General features: G+C 41.6%; 2 protein-coding genes across 2 annotated transcripts; both read left to right on the top strand.

The window, feature by feature from the left end:
- The first annotated feature begins 1,660 nt into the window (after positions 1-1,660).
- Positions 1,661-11,127, top strand: LOC310997139 (LIM domain kinase 1-like). The gene is made up of 15 exons (XM_083986785.1): positions 1,661-1,981; positions 4,263-4,401; positions 5,167-5,276; positions 5,757-5,930; positions 6,047-6,152; positions 6,271-6,548; positions 6,627-6,816; positions 6,949-7,035; positions 7,300-7,431; positions 7,515-7,574; positions 7,669-7,734; positions 8,546-8,732; positions 8,976-9,031; positions 9,573-9,730; positions 10,486-11,127. The coding sequence occupies exons 1-15, from the start codon at positions 1,938-1,940 to the stop codon at positions 11,087-11,089; spliced, it is 2,391 nt and encodes a 796-aa protein (XP_083842911.1). The 5' UTR covers positions 1,661-1,937; the 3' UTR covers positions 11,090-11,127.
- Positions 11,128-13,296: 2,169 nt separating this feature from the next.
- Positions 13,297-21,555, top strand: LOC310996557 (septin-5-like; the record flags this gene model as incomplete). The annotated part of the gene is made up of 13 exons (XM_083985980.1): positions 13,297-13,342; positions 13,764-13,786; positions 15,261-15,626; positions 16,829-16,925; positions 17,281-17,367; positions 17,556-17,679; positions 17,837-17,971; positions 18,103-18,220; positions 19,496-19,597; positions 19,684-19,780; positions 20,013-20,175; positions 21,287-21,389; positions 21,484-21,555. The coding sequence occupies 13 exons, from the start codon at positions 13,297-13,299 to the stop codon at positions 21,553-21,555; spliced, it is 1,533 nt and encodes a 510-aa protein (XP_083842106.1).
- Between the last annotated feature and the right edge of the window lie 1,152 nt (positions 21,556-22,707).

A 22,707-nucleotide genomic window follows, 5' to 3' on the forward strand; every position in this document is an offset into this window, starting at 1 on the left:
TATGATATTCAGATGTGGCTTGGATTTGGCTTTTAAGAAAGCATTATGTGAGCTAGTATGATCTGAACACATGATGCATTTAAGTGACATCTGAGTGTTGATTACTGTGTATTTCTTTTTTTTACCTCCTTTAACACTGTTGGGCAACTGTTCACGTTTACTAGTCGTTTTAAATTATGCTGAGAAAGGGCAGAAAAAGCTAAAATCTTTATTTAGCCTCATTTTACGAATTCAAGTGAATTAATATCATATTGAGTATTTGAGTTATTTTGTGTGTGTTATGTACTACAATGGGAAATATAAGTGCTTTGTTTTCTACATTGTCCTTGAATGTGTGCTGAATCACACTGTAGTCTGTGTTATCATTAGGATTGAAAAAGTGTAACTGAAGCTCATCTTGCATTTGAGCTCTATCATGTAGTTCAACATGTGTTTTTAACATCTATGTTTTTTATGTGGAGAAAACTGTGCACTACTGTACACTTTCTGACAATGCTCTCTAAAATAAAGAAACGACCAATGACAGCTGTTTCAGGCGACTCTTGTTTTGAAGCTGAATATACTATGCAGGCATACAGTGCAATGTGAAACACAGGAGGGACTATGGCGCAATGCAACAGGAGGAAGCTACGCAGTCAGAGGCAAAGTTTTCAGTGTGTTCATCTCTTGTGGTTCTAATAACCACCAGTTAGGTAGAAAAGAGAAAAAAGGAAACAGCCTGGGCGGACTAAAAAGAGCAGCAGACGCACACTGTCTGTATGGTAACTCATACTGAAACTATATAAATACTGACCAGTACACTTGGTTTAACGTACTACACACTGCTGCACAACATGCATGCAGTCTGCAGCAGAGATGCCCCCACAGAGGGCAAACTAAACCAAAGAAGATGTACTGCAAAATGGAGCATAAGTGACTGTCACACAACAAGATACACACACATATATTGTTATCATGGTACACACACACAGTTTGCACCACACACACCTGTTTCTGTCTGTCAGTTTATAGACCTGCACAGTGCATTACATAAATTCATTTGCTGACAAGGTCTACCACCACCATGTGAATTATAGGACAATAAAAATGTCCTAGCTGGACTAATTATAGAAAATACCATCTGAAATAAAAATGTTTCTCCTATAACCAATGTAAAGTGCTGACTTAGAGGAGCAGAGCTGCAGTCACATAGATATTCTGAGGCCTAAACTTCACATTCAATGGTTTATTTCTTCTGATTGTGAGCTGCTCTCCTTCTTTGTACTTTAAAACCGAGTTCTCCCTCTTTGTTTGTTGTGTGTGTGATGAATAGAGTGCTTTACTGTAGGATCAGGACAGTGCAGTAATTGGGGCATTCATAAAGAGATTATGCCTGTGCTGATGGGAACAGAGCTCGGTTGAAAACACATGGGCTCGCTAACACCCTCACAACACTTCTGAGAATAACACAGGGTCGCATTAACTCATATTAACACTCACGTAGGTTCACATTTAAGAGAGTGTAAGTTTAACTCTGCAGCCCTCTGTGGACTTTGTAAACTCTGCAGAAAAGCGTAACTGTATCTTGCGGAGGTCTACATACTGGAGGGAGCAGGAGGGGGAGGGTGGGACAGCACTTCTTTAATGGGATAGGTCTGTTTCTCTGCAGCCAGCAGAGGGAGACTGGCCAGCTGGTGTCAGTGGGTCACAGTGCTTTTTTCTCACACGGCTTCTCTGCACATCAGAGAGGGAACTAATATACACAGGAAGCCTCAGAGGGCATGGAGAGCAAGAAGAGAGAGACGGAGCGGACGAACTTCTGAGACAACGCCTGCTACGGCTCACAGCAGAGCACATGTATGATCCGCTCACAGACACATGCAGCTAATAAGCTCCTTTCTCGACTGGGTGGATTGTTTCTGACTGACAGTTGTCTATCGGAGAACTGAGGAGGCAGAATGTCACGGCGGGACCAGAGGTTTCGGAGAGGAATGAAAGGACGGTAAGAGCCGCTGTTGTCAATTGGTGAGATGTACTGTATGCGTGCATGTGATGGAAAGAAGAAAAGGAGAGAAACTGTGTTCACAGAGTGAGTAAAAGGTGCGAAAGTGGTGAAAAAGTGTAGCTCGACACATCTACGGTACTTCCTCAAACAGAAGTCTGCTGTGGCAAACAGATGATGCGTGAGCGAACCCTGCTTCAGTGGTCTCTCTGCTTTCACATCTGCTATTAGTATGTGTACGAGTAGCTGATGCAACCGTAACAAAACAACAACAGGCTACGTCATCGCCTTGTCAGGTGTTCCTGAGATTTATATAAAAAAGCATACATGAAGAAACTGCATAAGGCCACGCTTGCACCACATACTGTATGTATGAGACCACAACCCTGTGACACTCTGGATCAGCACAACTGGATCAGAAACAAATGTTTCCATTAAAAACTACTGTTTTTTTTTTAAAAAGGAAGTCCCACCGGACGACACAGACAGAGGAGGGAGGAAACCGAGGCAGGAGAATACGTCATTAGACTCTTAACATCTGCCCTGTGTTACTGTCCTGACATCATTTATGTACACACAGGTGCTACTGTATCCGTGGCTCCACTTTTAGCGACACAGGGACAGATGTTTGATCAGAAAGAAAGGGTCGTGAATGGCTAAAGATCAGCACGAGCCAGATGTCAGGATACATTCAGGTGGAAAAGTGGCAGTATGAAAGAGGATAATTGCCCTGGATGCGTGCCTGTGCTGAGTCTGGGGTTTTCTCACTGCCAGATGTTTAAGCGTGATCCCAGATGTGTAGTGGAAAGGTTCCACATCCGTCGCCAGCAGCACAATAACAAAGACGGAAGGGTCAAAAATAGTCTTGCAGCTGTCTGATGGGTTTATTACTTAATTATTTCCTCAGTGGCAGAAGAGACGCAGGGCTCCCAGATCTCTAACAGTACTTCCCATAGTTCTCTATATCCCCAGTGTCTATTAGGACTGAAGATTCCTGTGAGACGTGGTATTTACTCTACTGAATATGAGCCACAGTGAAGCTAATAATAACAGCTAATAGCTTTGGTATTTACCAAATAGAAAATCATCTCTCTACGCATTCATGACATACGCTCATAATCTACAATACAATACGTTCTGGCAAGCACAATACACAATCGCCACAATAAAGACTATTCAACACGATTTACTATTTTCTAATGTAATCAAGAGTTTGACTGATCAGGACCGATTGATCATGGTAAAATACTGTCATCAAGTGTCACATGATTTGAAGGAAAGTTAATTCTTTCTCTTTCTAACTTCACTCTCAACGATAAGCAGCCTTTTCATTCCCTATTGTAAGAGCAGCGTGGCCTTTACAGTGGAGGCTGGGGGAGAGGAAACATGGAGCTGTACTCTGTCCAGGAAGTCACCTCCCATTCTGGCTGTAGTGTTGTGGAGATAAGAAACCAGGTTTCTATTGTAAACAGGTATTATTCTAAATCCAGCTTTGGATGGGATGCCACTGAACGTTTCTGTTTGCAGATTTTAAATGACTGAATGCGAACATGCTGCACTTCATTGAAAGAACATGTTTGTTGTTGTTTTTTAGGATGATAACTGTTGTAATGTCTGCGTCTTGTTTCGTTCTCTCTTGCAATCTTTGTGTGGGTGTTCATGGGAGGTTAGCATTAAGCTGTGGTGTGTCTGTGAAGACATGTGACTGACCGGTGACCCCAGCACAATTTCTCCTTTTTGCAAAAAGCTACATTAATGTGCCTTCCACCACAGTGACATCAGCTATTTAAGATCTGAAACACTTCATTTAAGACACCACGCCTGCAGTAATGGTAGATGCATTTCCTCCAGGCGAGTGCTGGAGAACTAACAGCAGCTCCATGTCTCAGCCTCCACTTTGTGACTAACAGAGGCATCACACTGTCAGTCAACACCAACAGGGTCAAACAGTTCCAGAGAGGAAAGGGACTGGTGTCAGTCACAAAGTATAGCGTGTGTTAAAAATAGGCTTCAGTCAAGAAACTAATTTATTGTCCATCTGACCTGGACGTGCTCTACCTGATCCTGTGTGAGATGATCTGACAGGTCGACTTTCCTCATGTCTCATGTGTTCCATCATTGATGAAGCTCACGTTACTTTGCTCAAACACGCTCCTGCCATATCTATTGTCGTACAGCCTTTACATCTAGACCTACCTTGTCTCATTTCCTCTTTCTGCCATCTCATTGATTTGCTTTCTCCACCCTGCTGTCTGTTCTCCACTTCCCTCTTCTCTTGAAGGTGTTGTGAATGTGGCTGCATCCTGTCTCACTGGTACTATGAAAGAGAGGGACAGCTCTACTGTAAGAAGCACTACTGGGCCCGGTACGGAGAGCACTGCCACGGCTGCAAGGATACCATCACAACCGGCCTCATTATGGTGACATGTTTATCACTTTTTAAATCACTGAAATGCTGTTGTAGAGCCTCATTCCACAAAGTGATAAAATCAACAAATCCAATGTGTATGATTTTGATTAGGCTATCACCCTGACTCTTGAAGGACTTATTGTACAAACGTCACTGTAGACTAAATAAGAAGAGACTCATTTCTGGACTATTTTCCCCTCTGGGTTGCGTAATGTTCAATTAGTCACAACCTCACAGTCAACACTTAACAGACTGTCCCGAGATACATTCAATTATCTTTCCCTTGGCAGATGGTTCTTTCTGTTTTTCTGCAAACTCAATCCCAAACATTTTGAACTCAGCCTGGAGAACAACAGATTGATAGATTGCTGGTGGACTGGTTTAAAAATAGCTGCTGTATTGATCAGTCAGAAGTTGAACCACCAGTTGTTGGCAGTGGCCATATCACTAACTATACATAATGTAATATGTATGAGGCCATGGTGAAATAATAAATGAAATACTGAAAGTCTTTCATTCAACTATTCATGCAGTCAAAGCCTTCCTGCCTCTTGCCCCCCCTCCTAATGTGAAAATAAATGTCTTTTGTCCCCCTTTCAACTCCCAAATCAGAGGATATCCTCTGAAAACATCCTGACAGTTCAAGGCCTTGATGCACGCAAAGAATGCACAGAAAGAACTCTTATATTTGAGAGCTGCATATTGTTAAAACCATTATTATTATTCCCATGGCCTGTGCATTGTGTTTTACCAGACTGCCTCTCTGTATAACCAGGTTGCTGGAGATCAGAAGTATCACCCTGAATGCTTCACTTGTATGAACTGTGATATGTTCATTGGAGATGGAGACACATACACGCTTGTGGAACACACCAAGCTCTACTGGTAGGTTTGTGGCGGAAAGGGACGTTTGCAAAATGATTTTATGTAACTACATGAAATGCTTTAGTTGTTTTAACTAATAGAAATTTAAGAGATGTGGTTATTAAAGGTCCAGTGTGTAATTTTTGTCAAGGTTTATTGGCAAAATCAGAATATATTACCAATGAATATATTTGTATAAGTGTATAATCGCTATAAAATAAAATCTGTTTGGTTTTCATAGCCTTATAGTTCTTATTTTATAGCAAGGGTCTTGCTTAGAGAGCGTCGCCATCTTGCGCTGCCATGTTTGTACAGAATGGAAAATCCAGCCAACCAGAGAGCACATTTCAAGAGTTTCATGTACATGAATAAACAATAGAATTATTTAATAGATAAATAATATAATCGGAATGCTTTCCCCTCACTTTACACACTGGACCTTTAATTATACAAAATGTCTGATGTCTCTTCCTCTGTCCCCTCATTTATTTCTGTCTGCAGTGGTCACTGTTTCTGTCAGGGCGTAGTATCAGCTGTTAAAGAAGCTTCTCCACTCACCAAGAGTCCACACATGGTGGCGCTGGTGTCCCTGCCTCCTCATGTAGGGGGCAGACGAGGCCTCACCGTGACCACTGAGCTCAGCCCGGACAAGAGTCATCTCGTCACTGTGACAGAGTGAGTCTCTGGATCTAGGACATGAACAAGAGTGAATTTAATTAGCAGAAATCTCAAATATCTCCTCCTTCCTCCTCTTTCCCTCCACCCCCTCACTCATTCTCACTCTCCCTCAGGTTGAACTCAGCTGTTCTCAGCCAGGACCTGCTGTCCGCCGTCCACATCGGTGATCAAGTGCTGGAGGTCAACGGCATTCCCGTTCGCAACATAACAACAGATGAGGTAGGCCTCAAACCACCTCCTGCTTTAGCAATGATATTGTAAGCACAAATAAGAAGTACGTAGACCTACTCACATGCACAGAAATAAAACGGAAATATCACATGATTCTTCCCTCTAGATCCACCGTGTGATCCAGGACACCAGCAGACCCCTGCAGCTGACCATCGAACACAACCCACAGTCTCCCGATGACCCCCTCCGCTCCAACAGTCCGCAGGACATCAGCTGTCCTGACCCGTGCGCCCTAAACAATCTCGCTTTAACCCACAAACTCCCAAGTTTAGAGGAAGAGCCAGGTCCTGGGGAGGACACGACGCAGGGAGATGAACCAATCAGGATGAGTCTCTCACCGATTCAGCATCCAGGAACGCCAGGAATGCGATCCAGACACATAATGTATGTGCCAACTGCTGCCCTACTTTGGTTCACTATTCCCCTCCATCTCTCTTTCTAAATCTTTCTTTCCTTCCCCAGGCGCAGCTGCAGTATAGATAAGTGTCCTCTGTCCCCTGGAGCACTGTCGCTTTTATCTCAGAGAAGAGACATGGTTCGCTCAGAGTCCCTTCGAGCGGATCCTGGAGAACGAACCCACCGCATCTTCAGACCCTCAGACCTCATCCATGGAGAAGTGCTTGGCAAAGGCTGCTTTGGCCAGGCTGTCAAGGTACCGTCATTACTTCATTCAATCACGCTGTCCCTCTCTTTTTGTGTGTGTGAAATGTCTTCAGACAAGTGTATACCTAGTTGTTGGTGCTTTGTGAGACTGATTTTAACCAGGCAACTTATTTCTGTCAAGGTCACGCATCAGGAGACAGGTGAAGTGATGGTGATGAAAGAGCTGATAAGTTTCGATGAAGAGACACAGAATACTTTCTTAAAGGAGGTGAGTGGTCGTTGTAGCAGGAAAGGCCACATGTGTGAAGATGTACATTGCAGGGAGACTTACATTTTTTGATAGTAGGAGAATGAAGAGCAACAAAAACCACACAAGTCTATAGTCAATCTATTAAATACTAATACTACTTTTGTTTTAAAGCTGATTAGAAAGCTATAGATTTTATTAGTACAGTTTTAAACTAATACCATCAAGCCAGTCAACTGACCACTGAGCTATTTTCATGTTGTTATAATGTCATAATTTGCACAGGTGAAGGTGATGCGCTGTCTGGACCATCCCAACGTTCTAAAGTTCATCGGACTGTTTTATAAAGACAAACGAATAAACTTTGTGTCCGAGTACATCCAGGGAGGAACGCTCCGAGAGACCATCATAAAAATGGTAAGTGGAGATAAGTTTTCATGTTTCTGCACGAGCACTGTCAGAGGAGGGACACTATGTCAATCACAATCCTCTTGTTGTAGGACAAGGACTTTCCCTGGAGTACAAGAGTGAGCTACGCCAAAGACATTGCAGCTGGGATGGTGAGTCATTCTGTTAAATGAAAATAAAAGATTACAATCAAAAAGGAATCTGGCACAAACTTTTCTAATGTTCATAACATTTCTCCTTCAAAAGGCCTACCTGCACTCCATGAATGTTATACACCGAGATCTAAACTCACACAACTGCCTGGTCAGAGAGGTAAACAACACATACACTCTACATGCACACATACAAACATTTCTATTTTCTATTTAAAATCTATTTGTTGCAGTATTATGTTAATATGAATCATTAGAAATAGAATTATTTAGGTTCAGATAACTCCATAGTGTGTCCGAATCTTTTCTCTGATCTTTTTAATAAATCAATGACTAATGCACAAAACAGGTTGCCACAGAGCTAAAATGTTAATTTGTAATCAATCTAAAACTATATGCACAGTACTTTGAATGTTAATGTTTGACTTCTTAAATATTAAAGTCTAAGTCTTTAGAGACAAGATTACTTCAGCAATTTCCTCACTTAATTCATCATTGTTTCAACAATTTATTCAGCTCATTCAGCTTCCAGCTTTCAGCATTCACCCGTATTTCCTTCAGGAAATGCATTCTCTAGTTAATGTTGAGGCTGCCAAAGAGGAGGTCAGCACTTCACTGCAAATATCACTCATCTTAAAAAGATCAACTTAATAGTCAGATCACCTTTCAGCTCGTAACCCTTAGGGTCAACCACCAAGGTCACAAGTCCAATGCAATACAATTGTTCTCTCTACAAGTGTCACTGGGGGTTTAACCTCTTTTCTAACCATTTCCCAACCATAGCAGTAAGTTAAGTTCCACCAAATGTTTCTGTTCTGTTTTTTACAAGGCTGCAAAGAAGCCATCAGATTTGAGGGAAAAGCAATATGTATTGTGCAACACATTGAACATTTAATCAGAAACAGTCCACCGTAACCTCAGTGTGCTGCATCTCACCCATGAAATGTTTCTCTCTATCTCTGCTTGATTAGAACCAGTCAGTGGTGGTGGCAGACTTTGGACTGGCCAGGCTGGTGATGGAGGAGAGGAATCAGAGCAGAACATCTTCTATGGAGCGACCTGCGAAAGGGTCACTGTCAGAGCTCCGCAGGCCTGACCGCAGGAAGCGCTACACTGTTGTAGGAAACCCCTACTGGATGGCCCCGGAGATGATCCATGGTCAGTGTACAGGGTTCCAGCTACCTGTATTCTAACTATACTTTCCTTTTTTTTTAACATAAACTGTACACATTCAAGTTTGACTTAGCTGACCTCAACATCGTCTTAATACCATAAGTGGCAGGCTGTTGTAGTGTGGTAAAATATGCAAAGAGGAGAAGAATACTACTAAAGACTATATCTCCTGCTTGGATCAGTAAAGGTTTGCTTCCCATTTCCTAAACTTTCCTCTGTACCTTTTAGGAAAAACCTATGATGAGCGGGTTGACGTTTTTTCCTTTGGTATCATGATATGCGAGGTAAGAGCATCTAGAGAGTAAAATATGAGTTTTAATAATTCAACAAAATATATGGTATTACTTACTTAGTTTAAAGGTCCAGTGTGTAATGGAGGGAAAACGGTGATAGCATTCAGATTCTATATTGCGGTGAAGATCTAAACCATTTTACGATATGTCTGCTGTTTCCTACTCCTTTTCTTCCGCCTTCTTCTTCGTTGGTTTATTTATGAACACGAAACTCGCAAAACGCGCTCTCTGGCTGGCTGGATTTTCCGTTCGGGTTGCCCTACAAACATGGCGCCGCAAGAAGGCGACACTCTCTAAAGCAAGACCCTTGCTATATGTAGAATAATTACAAGGCTACAGAAATCAAGCAAATTTTATTTTATAACGATTATACACTTATACAAATATATTCATGAGTAGTATATTCAGATTTTGCCAATAAACCTTGCCAATTATTACACACTGGACCTTTAAGTGTTGTGTAAAAGTATTTTAACCTCATTCTCAATTTAGAAGCTGAATATGTACTATGTTCTCCTCTGCCTCCCTTCAGATAATAGGTAGAGTGAATGCCGACCCAGACTACCTTCCGCGGACAAATGACTTTGGGCTAAATGTAGCTGGCTTCCTGCAGCAGTATTACCCCCCACAGTGCCCCTCGGCCTTCCTACCGCTCTCTGCTCTCTGCTGTGACATGGATTCTGATAAACGGTATGATTACACAACTGTTAAACTAATAGGGTGTTGGTAAGTCTGTCTATTAGGGGTAGGAGAAAAAATCGATTCACATAGATATCGCGATACCTTTTTTGACGATTTTTAAATCGTTTTTTTTTTTGTTAGCCTCTTTTACATACAGAGAGTACAGGCTTTGAAAAGGGTTTAAGTTCACTTTATAATGGAGTATGTTAATTTATAGGCTCCTACAGTATTTGTGTGCAGATAAATGTTAAAAATGCAGACTAAAAATCGAGAGAATCGGCAATATCGTAGAATCGCAATTTAAATCGAATCGCCATCCAAAAAATCGTAGAAGAATCGAATCGGGAGAAAAGCATATCGTCCCAGCCCTACTGTCTATTGTGACTCTTTCCGGTGTCATCATTACTGTACATTTGATGTTGCAAGAAATGCAGGACGGATGAGTGTATATGTACATGATATTAATCTATTTCCTTTACCACAACGGTCAGGAAGTCATAACTTTATTTATAAGTATTAATCACCGCATAACTGTATTATGTGTTAACTGTTGACTACTATATGAGGCCACACACAGCGTTTAGCCTCTATGCAGGGCTCAGGTGTTCTTTGTTGCTCAAACAGTGAATGTACCAAGCAGTGAATCATGCAAACAAACATAATGTGGGATGCTCCTAAAGTTTTACTTAATGTCCAACTGCACTGCAGCATGTGAGGCTGTACTGTCTGTCATTACAATAACTCTTTGTCTTTCACTCTTGCAGAGCTTCCTTTTCAAAGCTGGAGGAGTGGCTGGAGAACCTGCTGATGCACCTGGACATTGGTCTGCCTTTGCTCTCAGAGTTAGAGCAGCTCCGTAGAGTCTTCTGGAAGAATCACAATCACCAAGTCCCCTCTCACAACCAGGACAACATCCTGAATGCTCACGAAGAAACCCCCTGTACACAGCCACAACAACAGAGCCCCGACCCCAAGCGACGTTCGGACAGTTCAAATAACAACACAGAGCGAAGTCAGCTCCCTCAAAGTCAGGACCAACACAGCACACCTGACGGCCATTCAGACGGACAGCAACAGCAACCTAACAACCACGACACAAGGACTGAGAACAACCTCTCCTGTCTGAACACAGAATGTATGAATGACTCACAACACAAGAGCCAGTGTTGCAGATCAGTAAACACAGACTTGGGCGAGAATAGTTCTGAAACCTACGAACATAATAACCCCTCAGGACAAGCAAAAGTCCAACTTCAGCCCTCACAACCACTGCAGGTCGATAGCTCACTACAAGGAAAATATAGCAGACTCAGGAGGACATCCAAAGTGCTGTGGGACAGATCTACAGAGGACAGCTCATTTCTCTAATTGTTTGGTTGACAGCAAAGACAGGACGCATCCACAAAGACCAGTTTTAAAGGACAAAGATGTTATGAACACACCAGTGCCTTTCCAGACAATTGGGAGAGAACTAAAAGGATCACCTAGCTACATGTTGAGGACTAATGCAGAGAAAACCTGTGGACATTAAATCAATGGATACAGACTTATATGGGATATTTTACATTAGCAGTAGCAAATGCCTAGTGCATTACATTTGCTTCATCTGATACTGGATTAAGCTGATATCAATATTAAATACTATAGTGGCATATTGGCAGGTAAGAAACAAACATTTTGGATACTGATTCTTTAAATTCCCCCAAATCTGTCAGTGCTCTCTGATGGACAGTCTACAACACTGTTTTTGACCGCAAACATATCTTTTGCATTTCTGTAATACAATTTCTCTTTTCTTATGGGCCAACATTTACAGTATGATGATACTTGTACATCTTCCATAAGCCACAACTGGCTGGCCATTTTATCAGTTTGGCTCTAGTCTCAACTTTGTCCACAAGCTGTGAAACATATGGCACTTTAAACTTTAAGCTACATTGCATGTGTCTCTTATTTAAAAGACTGCCTTCTGTATTTTCTGTTTATCAAGTCCAGACCACATCAAACCCACTGAGCTGTGAACATATAAAACTACAACTGTAGTTAACTTAATAAAGGAAATTACAAATTCATGTGGCCAAATTCTGATCACTACCATTAAATAACACATTATTGATTTATTAACATATTGCACTGTACTTATTGTACTGATTTGGTAATTACATGCCCAGTTGTTTTCTATTTAATTCAGAAGATGACCAGCTAATTGTAACTCTGTTAGTTAGCCTACCAAAAGTGGTATTTTTTATAATTCACAGAGTATATTCATTTATAATAACTGCATAGTCCAAGTATCAATAAAAAGAAAAACAAATGTCGAATACTCACTGTGCAAAAGTATTATCAATTGAATCCTTTGCAAAAAAAACATAAATGTAGTCAACTTAACTTACTCACTTTAGCTAGCTAACTTACATTAGCACTGTTACAGTGACGCAGCTAACCTGCTAGCTTCTCACACAGTGCTTTGGTTTTATGTTTATTTTCTAGTTATTTCTCACTATATCATATTTTATAACCATTAAAAAAAATTAACCAGACCCCGTGTCACTACAGACAATGAGTTTGCATTCACACAGCCTCCAGCCTCTAACACAGTTGCAACCTTACAAACAAACCAACAAACACATAGCTAGGTAACGCTCTGAAGCTTACCTCGTTAACACGTCGTCTTCCTCTCTTTTGGGGGAAAACTGACTTCTTACTGCCAAACAACATCCCACACTTGAGGTTCATATCCCCGGTGAGCCTCTGGTGGGTCACATGTTATCTACCTGAACACACGGCGCTGTTTCACCTGTTTTCACCTGTCGACCTGAGGCACGGTGGGCGGGAAATAATGTCTCAATGCGGAAGTAAGAGTTTTTTTCCTACTTTTTTATGTCGGGGAAACTGTGTTAAACAAAAATATTACTCACAAAGTGAATTGTGGGTACACAATTTAAAACATGTTTGGAGAAGAAGTCTCAAATAAGTTAAACAAGCTAGCTTAATATAATGTAGCATTAGCTAACTAAAACTTAACAGACATCCAGACTGGAAACAACCACCTGTCAAGCCTTATACATAAAACCTTTAGGCTATACTGAGTGATATGGACTCACAGTACAGATCCATGTGACATGAGATCTGCATAACAACACAGAGAGAAGGTATTGTCCTTTTTTATTGGAACTTCAAGGCAATTGTGACATTTGTGGAAACATAAATTGACAAATTATAACAAAGACAGTATGATAAATTTACAATTGAAAATTAATACAACAACATTTCAATAAATAGTAAGGCAACAAAGTGACAGCAAAGATCCACAAATATAAGACAGCTCCTCCTGCAGCAGTATCCAGTGCTATCAGCCTGTCCTGCTCCTTTGTCGCCCTCCTATTTAAAACCACGTCAGAGCATCAACAACACTGAGCGGACTGCGCACGGAGCTCAGTCTATAGAGCACCCACGCGCACCATATGTCTCCGCACGTCGTTTTATTAGTTCCTCTTTAGTTTGGCATCGGTAAAACTCTTGTTTTGTTAATTTTCTGCCTTGGGCCCGGGACCTCTTGAAAAGCCGGCGACAACATGGACCACATGTCTTCTCCGGTCAGGTTCCGCAGCAGTAAAAAAGGTAGGCTACGTCCACTACATCTGACACACACACTCACACACATGCTGCGACATTGAAGTAAGTTAAATTACCTATATTTTGTTGAATGTATCACCACAGTAGCCTGTAGTGGTACGTGATGAGAGAGAATTACATTTAAAATGTTATTTCAGGTCAGTAAATGTTTATTTCTATGGGTTTAAATGTGTGATGCTGAATTCTATTTGTTTATTGATGCAAGTGGTTCATATTGCCTTGTATTATATTCTTTTTTATACATTATTATTAATTCCTTTATTTACTTTGTGAGGATTAATAGTCATAACTTTCTGTAGTCACATTATAGCCTAAAGTTTTCAATGTGTTTGTATTTCATTTCTTTTTAACAAACTAGCCCTTTCCCCCCCTCTACATTTATCCACGCTTTCCTCTCAAAAAAAAGCTGCAACTCTTTCAGAAAAGGAGGTACGACAAATTTATAGAATAGTCCTTAATGACAGTGTTTATAGCTTGTGCATATGTGTGTGTGTTTAGGAGTTAAATCCCCTCCCTCCCTCTGTGAGAGCATTAGAAGCTGGGTTAAGCCTGCTGCAAAGCTTTGTGGGTAATGAGAGTTGACAGGTAGAGAGGCCGCAGCGTGGGTTGTGCTGTCGTTCGACCAGGTCATAAGGATGATGTGGGTAGAGTGAGGCTGCAGAGATGTGCTGCCTCATGGGTGTAGAGGTTTGGCTGGTGGAGCCACTCTGTGGGGAGAGCAGGTTTGGACTGAGCTGTTGGAAAATAAAAGAGAGAGCTGATGAATATGTTCATCAGTTTGCTTCATCTACATAAACTCCACTCTTTTATAAGGGCCTGAAATGAATAAGAAAACAAACTCTTCAGTCCAGCTCATACGGTAGCTATATCCAACTTGATCCTGGTGGTTACTAACTCCCTGCTCCAGTCTGTCTGCTGTCTGTACCTCCAGCCTTCCTGGACAGATGGGTGGGGGCCGCTGTAATGGTTTAAGTGGATCACAGGTCAGGACTAATCAGTGAAGAAAGGGTGTAGTTAGCCACACTACAACACACAATACATGCTCATCATGTTATGTTTGGAGTGAGCAGCATGACCCAAACAGCAGCCAGGTCATACTTCAGTGTAGTGATATATACTGCCTGTCCAAAAAAAAAGGTCACCACTTGTATTTAACTAAGCTAATGGGTAAGAGCCTGGCATTGAATAATTATTTTTCTGCTGGCAACAACTTATCTAGCCCTAACTGATGCAGTCACATTTCTTAAACAACCATGTTGGAAAACACATCCTGTGGTTGTTGAGATGTTAATCTGTTTCAGAAGGGTCAAATTAGTGGCATCAAGCAAATAAAACATCCAAGGAGACAGCTGAGACTACGAAAATTGGGTTAAGAACTGTCCAACGCATTATTAAAAACTGGAAGGAGAGTGGAGAGCCATCGTCTTCAAGGATGAAGTGTGGTTCACTGTGACCACAGAGTCCAGACCTTAACCCCAATGAAAATGCAAAATGAATGGAAATAAATGTTGTGACATTGCAGATACATTTCCGTAATCAAAGCTGTGTGTGACTGTTTTTTTTGGACGGGCAGTGTACGTACATGGTTACCCTCCAAATATAAATAGATGTTTGTCTGGAATAATAATCCTTTCCTTATACTTTTCTCTGGCCCATTGCTTTGTTTCACCACACTGAAAGCCCAACACATAGAGTACATTGAACTTGTGGAACAAAAGTCACTCTAGATACTTAGGGCAGGTTCATCTGCATATAGGAAATACATGATTTCTCAACATCTTCCTGTAGCCCATGTCAATTTTTTTCATTTCTCAATTTTCTGGTCTGAAAAAGTGAGTTACATTCTTGAGACTTTTGATTGTTCATATAAAACCATGTGTAACTCTGCTGCCTCCTGTCCCAGCTGTCTAGTCTGTCCATTGACGACCAGGAGGACACTCAGTTTCCTTTTGCCATGAGGGACCTCCCTCCCGTCTCCCCCGGCTACCAGGCACCAGCCAACCGTGAGGCAGAGGGAACTGGGACAGCAACCAACGGGAGACTGCCCAGCTTTCCAGGGACTCCCCCTCTGCACCGGCCCATCCCCTGCCACCCGGGTGGATCTCCAGTCGTCCCTCAGAGACCACATCGCGTGGGAGTGGACGCTGAGTTTCAGCCTTTGCCGTTGAGGAGGCAGCTGGTGTCTCAGGTGTCTCTGGACTCTCCGCTCAGCCCGGCCTCCCGTCCACGCAGTCCCTGGGGACGCTTCGACCCCTACGACTCTCCAGAGGTGCTCTTCTGTGCGCTTGTGTTACCTGTGTGTCTCCTTCTTCATCATTAGTGTGGACACGTCACTGTTAGTGTCTGTGGAGCTCAGAAAGATGGTGAAATGAAAGTATTTCTGGTTTTTATAAGTTCAATGAACCTGTGCATAAACCAAACAGAATCAGAATATACATTGAAGAAGCAAAACTGAAAAAGATGAGATGAAATGAACTTAATTAAATTAAGCAAATGCTGAAAAGTAATTACACAACATTTTGAAATAAAGCTAGAAATACTAAATGTTTTAACATAGCATATTCATGTTCTAACACCAGATATCACAATAAAGACCTTTCTTTGTTTCCTTGTATATCATCAGAACTTTACCCCTGTTAACGCAGACAGTTTTCTCTTCCTTGTGACTAATATCTGTCTCATATTCACCTGCAAAATACAGCGGTCAGACATCATCTTTCACACTGAAAACAGAAATAGGAGTCAATGTGGTTAACACGCATTAGCCCCCAAAGTTCAGCCTCCCTTCCTGCCACTGGGTCAGAGGGAACATGGCACCAGTAATACACAATATATTGTGCCAGATATAGATGCTGCTGATTTCCTTCTGCAGACCCTGAGCAGACAGGCACAAACACCAATATAATATACAGTATAGGAAAATGGCATAATAATGTAATTACTAAATAAAGACAAAGTTCAATCAGATTAATTAAATTAATGTTGGCAGAACTGTTTTATTAAAATTAAAATCTATTGTAATACAATGTGTTAGAAAAAAAAGTATAGTCACCACATCAAATAATGATGCTATTGTGGTTCCAATCCAATACTTGTTTACATAGTGACCTAATTGGTTTTAAGGCTGCATGACCAGAATGTACAGTAATGTAATATCTGGAATATGAAAAGTAATTGCATTCAGATCTAGCCTGGAGACTATGATCTGTTTAAGGATAGCTATATTATACTATATAATACTATGTATTCTAAAGAGTAGAAACCAAAATATGAACAATATATTTTGCATCATTTTACTGTGTTTACTATGATACTAATAATTTGAGGTCACCTTTTAAATCATTACATATAAACAATTTGACCCTGCACAGATAAATGGTATAGCTAATGGATGCATATATAAACAATGTGTATTTTCCCAATACAACAATTTTGCACAACATCTGTTTGTGGGGTGTTGTCTGTCTGCAGGATCAGGACAAGGAGTACGTGGGGTTTGCCACATTGCCCAATCAGGTCCACAGAAAAACAGTGAAGAAAGGTTTCACTTTCACACTCATGGTTGCCGGTGAGTCCCTTCTGCCTGCTTACTCTTACCAGTCTGACTGAGGTATCAAGACCAGATGTGAAGAATATATACGTACATACACAAGTCACACCATCGTATACAACTATAGACGGTCTAGGCGGTTTCAGCTGGTGACATCAGAGCTGATATCAATAGACTGGCCCAATACTAAGAAATACATTCATTAGTCTGGGTTAGAGAGACATCACTGCACCGGCTTCATTCTGGGAGTAGCTCTGACAAGGTGTCATGTTTCATTTTGCAACTGGGTGTGATGAAATAAGTTATACGTGTTGCAGAGTTGGATGTGATAATGTACTCATGCTGCACTGCGTCTCTCTGTTTCCCTCTGCAGGAGAGTCTGGCCTCGGTAAATCCACACTCATCAACAGTTTGTTCCTCACAGACCTCTACAGAGACAGGAGGGTTCCTAATGCAGAGGGTGAGATTAAGATTCAGTAAATGAAATAGGAGAGTAGTTGGAATCAGATTATATTAACATTTAACATAAAAAAACAACATTTTTCTGGTGCTAAAATGTGACGCTGCCTCTCTGATTCTGAAGGTGTGTGTGTTACTGTAAATTGTTGCCTGTGTAGCTTCATATTGCACGTGTGTTTGTGTCTGCAGAGCGGATCAATCAAACAGTGGACATCCTCAAACACACCATTAGCATTGAGGAGAAGGGAATCAAACTGAGGCTCAGCATCATAGACACGCCAGGGTTTGGAGACGCCGTCAACAACACAGAAAGGTGAGGTCTGCATCGTTCTCCTTCTGCCAGCTCAAAGCAGCATGAACTTTTAACTCATGGCATCACAGGCTTACCAAACAAGGTCTTATTTTGAAATAGCTCATGTCGCAGTTGTTGTTTTCACTCACATGAAGTGTTGCATGTGTGTTTGCCTCAGCTGGAAGCAGGTAGAAGACTACGTCGACCAGCAGTTTGAACAGTACTTCAGAGATGAGAGCGGCCTGAACAGAAGGAACATCCAGGACAACAGAGTTCATTGCTGCCTCTACTTCATCTCTCCTTTTGGCCACGGGTACATGACAACATGAAGCTGAAACATGTTCAATATCTGTTAGGCTTGTTTCTGTATGTGTTCATATGTGCTCACACACATACATACACACAATCACATGTTTGTTTGGTGTTGTTTTTTTCTTCCATCAGTCTTCGACCCCTAGATGTAGAATGTATGACGGCTTTGCATCAAAAAGTCAACATCATCCCCATACTGGCCAAAGCTGACAGCCTGACATATGCTGAGGTCTGCAGGAAGAAGATGAAGGTATGAGATCATAAGCACAGACACACACACACAAACCGGACTGGGACTGGACATATGCTGCAACCCACACATGAATGTTGGAGACATCATTAAGCTTGTCTAATCATTCAACATGTTATATAATGTGCCAGGTTAGCATTTAGCATATTAACATTTTTGCTAATAAACAGACGATGCTAAAGTATTCAGATTCATTGGACAAACTGAAGCGTTGACCTGATGATGGCCCCGGATGGGAAGATGGGAAATCACCAAAGTTATTACAGTCCAACCAGAATGAATGTGTGAATCAAATTCCGTAGCGATCCAACCAATAGTTGTGTTTCACTCCAGACCACAAATGTGAAACTTCAGGGAAAAATTCAGGGGATTTCCAAAGTCAGTAGCATTGATGCATTGATCCTCCCTCTGCTGGCGACATGGGAATGTCTGCCCTAGATTCAACAACTATCTAGTTGATAGTTCTTGGGAGATTTGTGACTTGACCAGACAGTGAAACCAAATGGCCAATATCTTTGTCCCTATGGTCACAGCACAGGCCACAGGATGGACAGAAAGATCAGTTACTCAATGTGAAACAGAAACAGCTCCAGAAATAAAACTTAAAGGGATAGTTCAACATTTTGGCAAATTGGCCCATTGCCATAGTCCCCATAGCTTGAGGAGTAGGTTCTTTACTTTTAATTGTCGGTGCAAGCTATTTTTTGAACGCCAGAGCAGAGCAGAGCTATGTTACAGAGGCTCATGGGATTTCTTGGTTTCCCTCATCAAACTCATCAAATACACAATCCAACAACTCCGCAAATGCAGAGACTGCTTGATGAAAAACTGCCACCGACTGGAATGTGCATCAGCAGTTTTGCATGAATTTACCTCAAAAACAACTCTGTCTCGTAACATTCCGTTATTATCTCATAGTGTGGTGAATGTGCAGGTCACAACTTGTCCACCAGAGCGTTTTGGAGTTGTTGGATTGTGTATTTTACGAGTTTGATGAGGAGGGAAACCAAGAAATCCCATTAGCCTCTGTAGCGTAGCTCTGAGAAGCTCACGGCTCTGCTCCGCCGTTCTAAAAATAGCTTGCACCGACAATTAAAGGTAACGAACCTACTCCGAAGACTATAAGGATTATGGCAATGGGCCAATTTGCCAAAATGTTGAACTATCCCTTTAAAACCTAATGTCTCACATTTACAATGGTGTTGAGTGTGAATCTTGCCTCAGTCTTTTCATGGATCTCATGTCTCATTCCTCCTATGTGTCCCTGCGCTCCAGATCAGAGAGGACATCAAGCGGTTTGGGATCAACATCTACCAGTTCCCCGAGTGTGATTCAGATGAAGACGAAGACTTTCAGAGACAGGACCAGCTGCTTAAGGTTGCGCACTTTACTTCCGGTGCTGAAAACGTGTCGAGTCGTCCACGTCCAGTCTGACAGCTCATTGTCTCTGCTCCTCTCTGCAGGACAGCATTCCCTTCGCAGTCATCGGGAGCAACGTGCAAGTGGAGAGCAAAGGTCGCAAGTTCAGGGGTCGTGTGTATCCCTGGGGTGTGGTAGAAGGTATTCACTATATTTCTTGTTAGATTTTAATTCACTTTGTTTCCAACAAACTTTTCCAGTGGTTTAGACCTAATATGTATGAATAGTTTATCAGTGTTTGGAGAGTTTTGATTCACTTGTCTATCTGTCTGTTTTCAGCCCCTGCTCCTTCTATTAATCAGTTTTACACATTGTTGTTGTGTTGTGTGACTCATGTGTTGCTCACATGTTGTTGTTGTTGTTGCATGGTCAGTGGAGAACCCGGACCACTCTGACTTCCTGCTGCTGAGGAACATGCTGGTGAGGACGCACATGCAGGACCTGAAAGACGTGACGCGGGAAACGCATTACGAGAACTACAGGGCACAGTGCATCCAGAACATGACGCGCATGGTGGTGCAGGAGAGGAAACGCAGGTGGGTGGGGCCAGGAAGTACACGGTCACTGTTTAACTGACTCAGTGAAGTCACGCTCATTTGTGGGAACCCCATAGATATTTAAAGCTAAACTGCAAAAACGATTAGCTGATAAAAAACAAAAAAAAACACTTGAGGTGACCTTGAAATGATCCGTCTATGCAGCAAGATCATTTTTTACTTGACAAAAAAACTTAAAATAAGTTGGTTAAGTCTAGAAGTAAGTCAACTCTGATCAGTGTTTAGAGGTTTAAAATAAAATGCAAGAAAATAAATGACTGATTTAAGTGTAAATTGCTTAATATTAGAGAAATGTAGTTGTGTTACTTGAAACACATCTTGAAAAAGACAGGCCTAAAGTCAGAGCTCGTCCTCCATCTAGAACAGACATCTTCAAACAGGAAACTGTATTAGCCTGATATAAATGTACATGATGTAACACATCAATTTGAGCAGTGAAAATCAATTTGTTCATGTACTCTGAATATACACATATACATACATATAAATATACGCATACATGCTCAAATATTTAGCAAAGACAATTATCCTGAACCAAGCAAGATAAATGGAGCATGCATCAGCAAAGCAACAACACACCAAACTAAACTTCAGTGTAAGTTCACTTAAGTAATATGTTGAATATAAATGTTGTGTATTTTTTGTGAAAAGCATTAGTACAAATTCGCACTTGATCTAATGTGGCTTGTTTTACTACTAAATTACCCAGTTTATCCAGATTTCCTGACTGAGGTGGGATGGAGATGGAAACTAGTAAATACATTTAAAAATGAGACAATTAATCCCATTTCCCCAGATCTAAGATTTTAAATCTTGGCAAACAAAAGGATAATTTTGCAGTGAAACATTTGAGCTGCAACTTTCACACTGAACGCATATAGAAAGCGTCTTTCAATGACACATAATGAGTAACCTCTAATGGGCACATACAGTGTACTATAGTGTGTACTGTATGGTACATTTTTTTGATCATTTCACACATTTAACTTTAGCTGTGCAGTCTAGCTGTGGTGGGTTTGGCTGCAGCAGGACTTCATAAATACAGTACAAGAGCTGCTCACTAATGACTGTCTGTGAATCTTGACTTTAGCTTGCGTGAGAAGCATCGAGACGGAGGCGAGGCAGATTTCCCTCTGCCGCTGGCCATCGTTGACGCCGAGAAGGAGAGACTAATTTTTGAGAAAGACGAAGAGGTACGCTCCTCTTATTAAATTATTCATTCACTCACTTATAACTTACCAACAACATTAATCACTACTCACTTTGTTTTCTTATTCCTCTCTGCAGCTACGGAGGATGCAGGAGGTGCTGGAGAGGATTCAGGAGCAGATGCAGAACAGCCAGAGAGGAGGCTTCTGATGCTCCCAGGAGGAAGAGGAGGAGGAGGAGGAGAGGGAGGAACACAGCTCAGCATCAGATGTCAAAACCACTGGAACTTGTATGAAAAGGAAAGGAGCCACATCACAGCCAGGCCCTGGTCGGCCTGCTGACCCTCAGGACAACATGGAGCCATAGTTCTCAGAGGACACGTGAAGTCAACATCTCTGAGGGTCCACACAGAGGAGGGTCAGTCCAGCGGTGTATACCGGGGACATGACTTCATTTATTCAGGCTAAAGCAATCCTGTTCATTTGGAGAATTGATCTGTTCATCCTGGATGAAGTTATCTGGTGCTCACACTCACATGAATGACTGACTGCAGTTCTGTACACTGACTGTGTTGAGCTGCATGATCAACACTCATCACTCTGAAGATACACTTGTATCTAGAAATTAGTTAGCACATGGGTTCATCCATTAAATGTTTTGGTCATGATCCAACTGGATGTCAGACAGCTTTACTTTTACAGGTTTGTTTCTACGACAACTCTTGATAAATTGTCAAATCTCATCTAAGTAACTCTTTAATTCACACAGAACAAACACGATCCTGAGCATCAAACACACCGACTGGCTGATCCAAGATCGGTCATACAGCCAATGTGTGAACATTACTCTCTATGTAAAGTTATTATTTTTTTTTTTAAGTATATTTTTGGCCTTTTATTGGATAGCACATAGTGAGATAGACAGGAAAGGGGGAGGCAGAGAGAGGGGGAATGATATGCAGGAAAGGTCTGCCCGACGCGGGATTCGAACCGGGGACGCCTGCGTTGAGGACTGTAGCCTCTACATGGGGCGGCCGCTTTAACCACTGCGCCATGCACCGCCCCGTCTCTATGTAAAGTTAACACAACAACAGACTGTCACAGGCTCAGTGTTGTGTTCAAGAGCGCTTCAGCAGGTCACACTGGTTCACTGGTGGATTGATGCAGGTACAGAGGTGCTGCCATAGTTCATTACTTTTCTGTGTTTGTTTTATTAATGTCATTTAGGACGTCTTAATTAGGAATGTTGGTTATGATGTAACACTGCCATCTAGTGGTCAATGTAGGGATGTTGGGTTTAAAATATGTAAAATGTGATTTTTGTCCTTTTGTATTTTCAATATTGAATTTTGCTGTTTTGTAA

This window comes from Trachurus trachurus, assembly GCF_905171665.1.
Source record: "Trachurus trachurus genome assembly, chromosome: 14".
NCBI lineage: Eukaryota > Metazoa > Chordata > Actinopteri > Carangiformes > Carangidae > Trachurus > Trachurus trachurus.

Bases quoted from the DNA above. Each gene is read 5' to 3' on its own strand.
- LOC310997139 (XM_083986785.1), top strand. From the start codon at position 1,938: ATGTCACGGCGGGACCAGAGGTTTCGGAGAGGAATGAAAGGACG. The intron at 4,402-5,166 runs GTGACATGTTTA...CTGTATAACCAG, and splicing joins TCACAACCGGCCTCATTATG to GTTGCTGGAGATCAGAAGTA. The intron at 5,277-5,756 runs GTAGGTTTGTGG...TTCTGTCTGCAG, and splicing joins GAACACACCAAGCTCTACTG to TGGTCACTGTTTCTGTCAGG.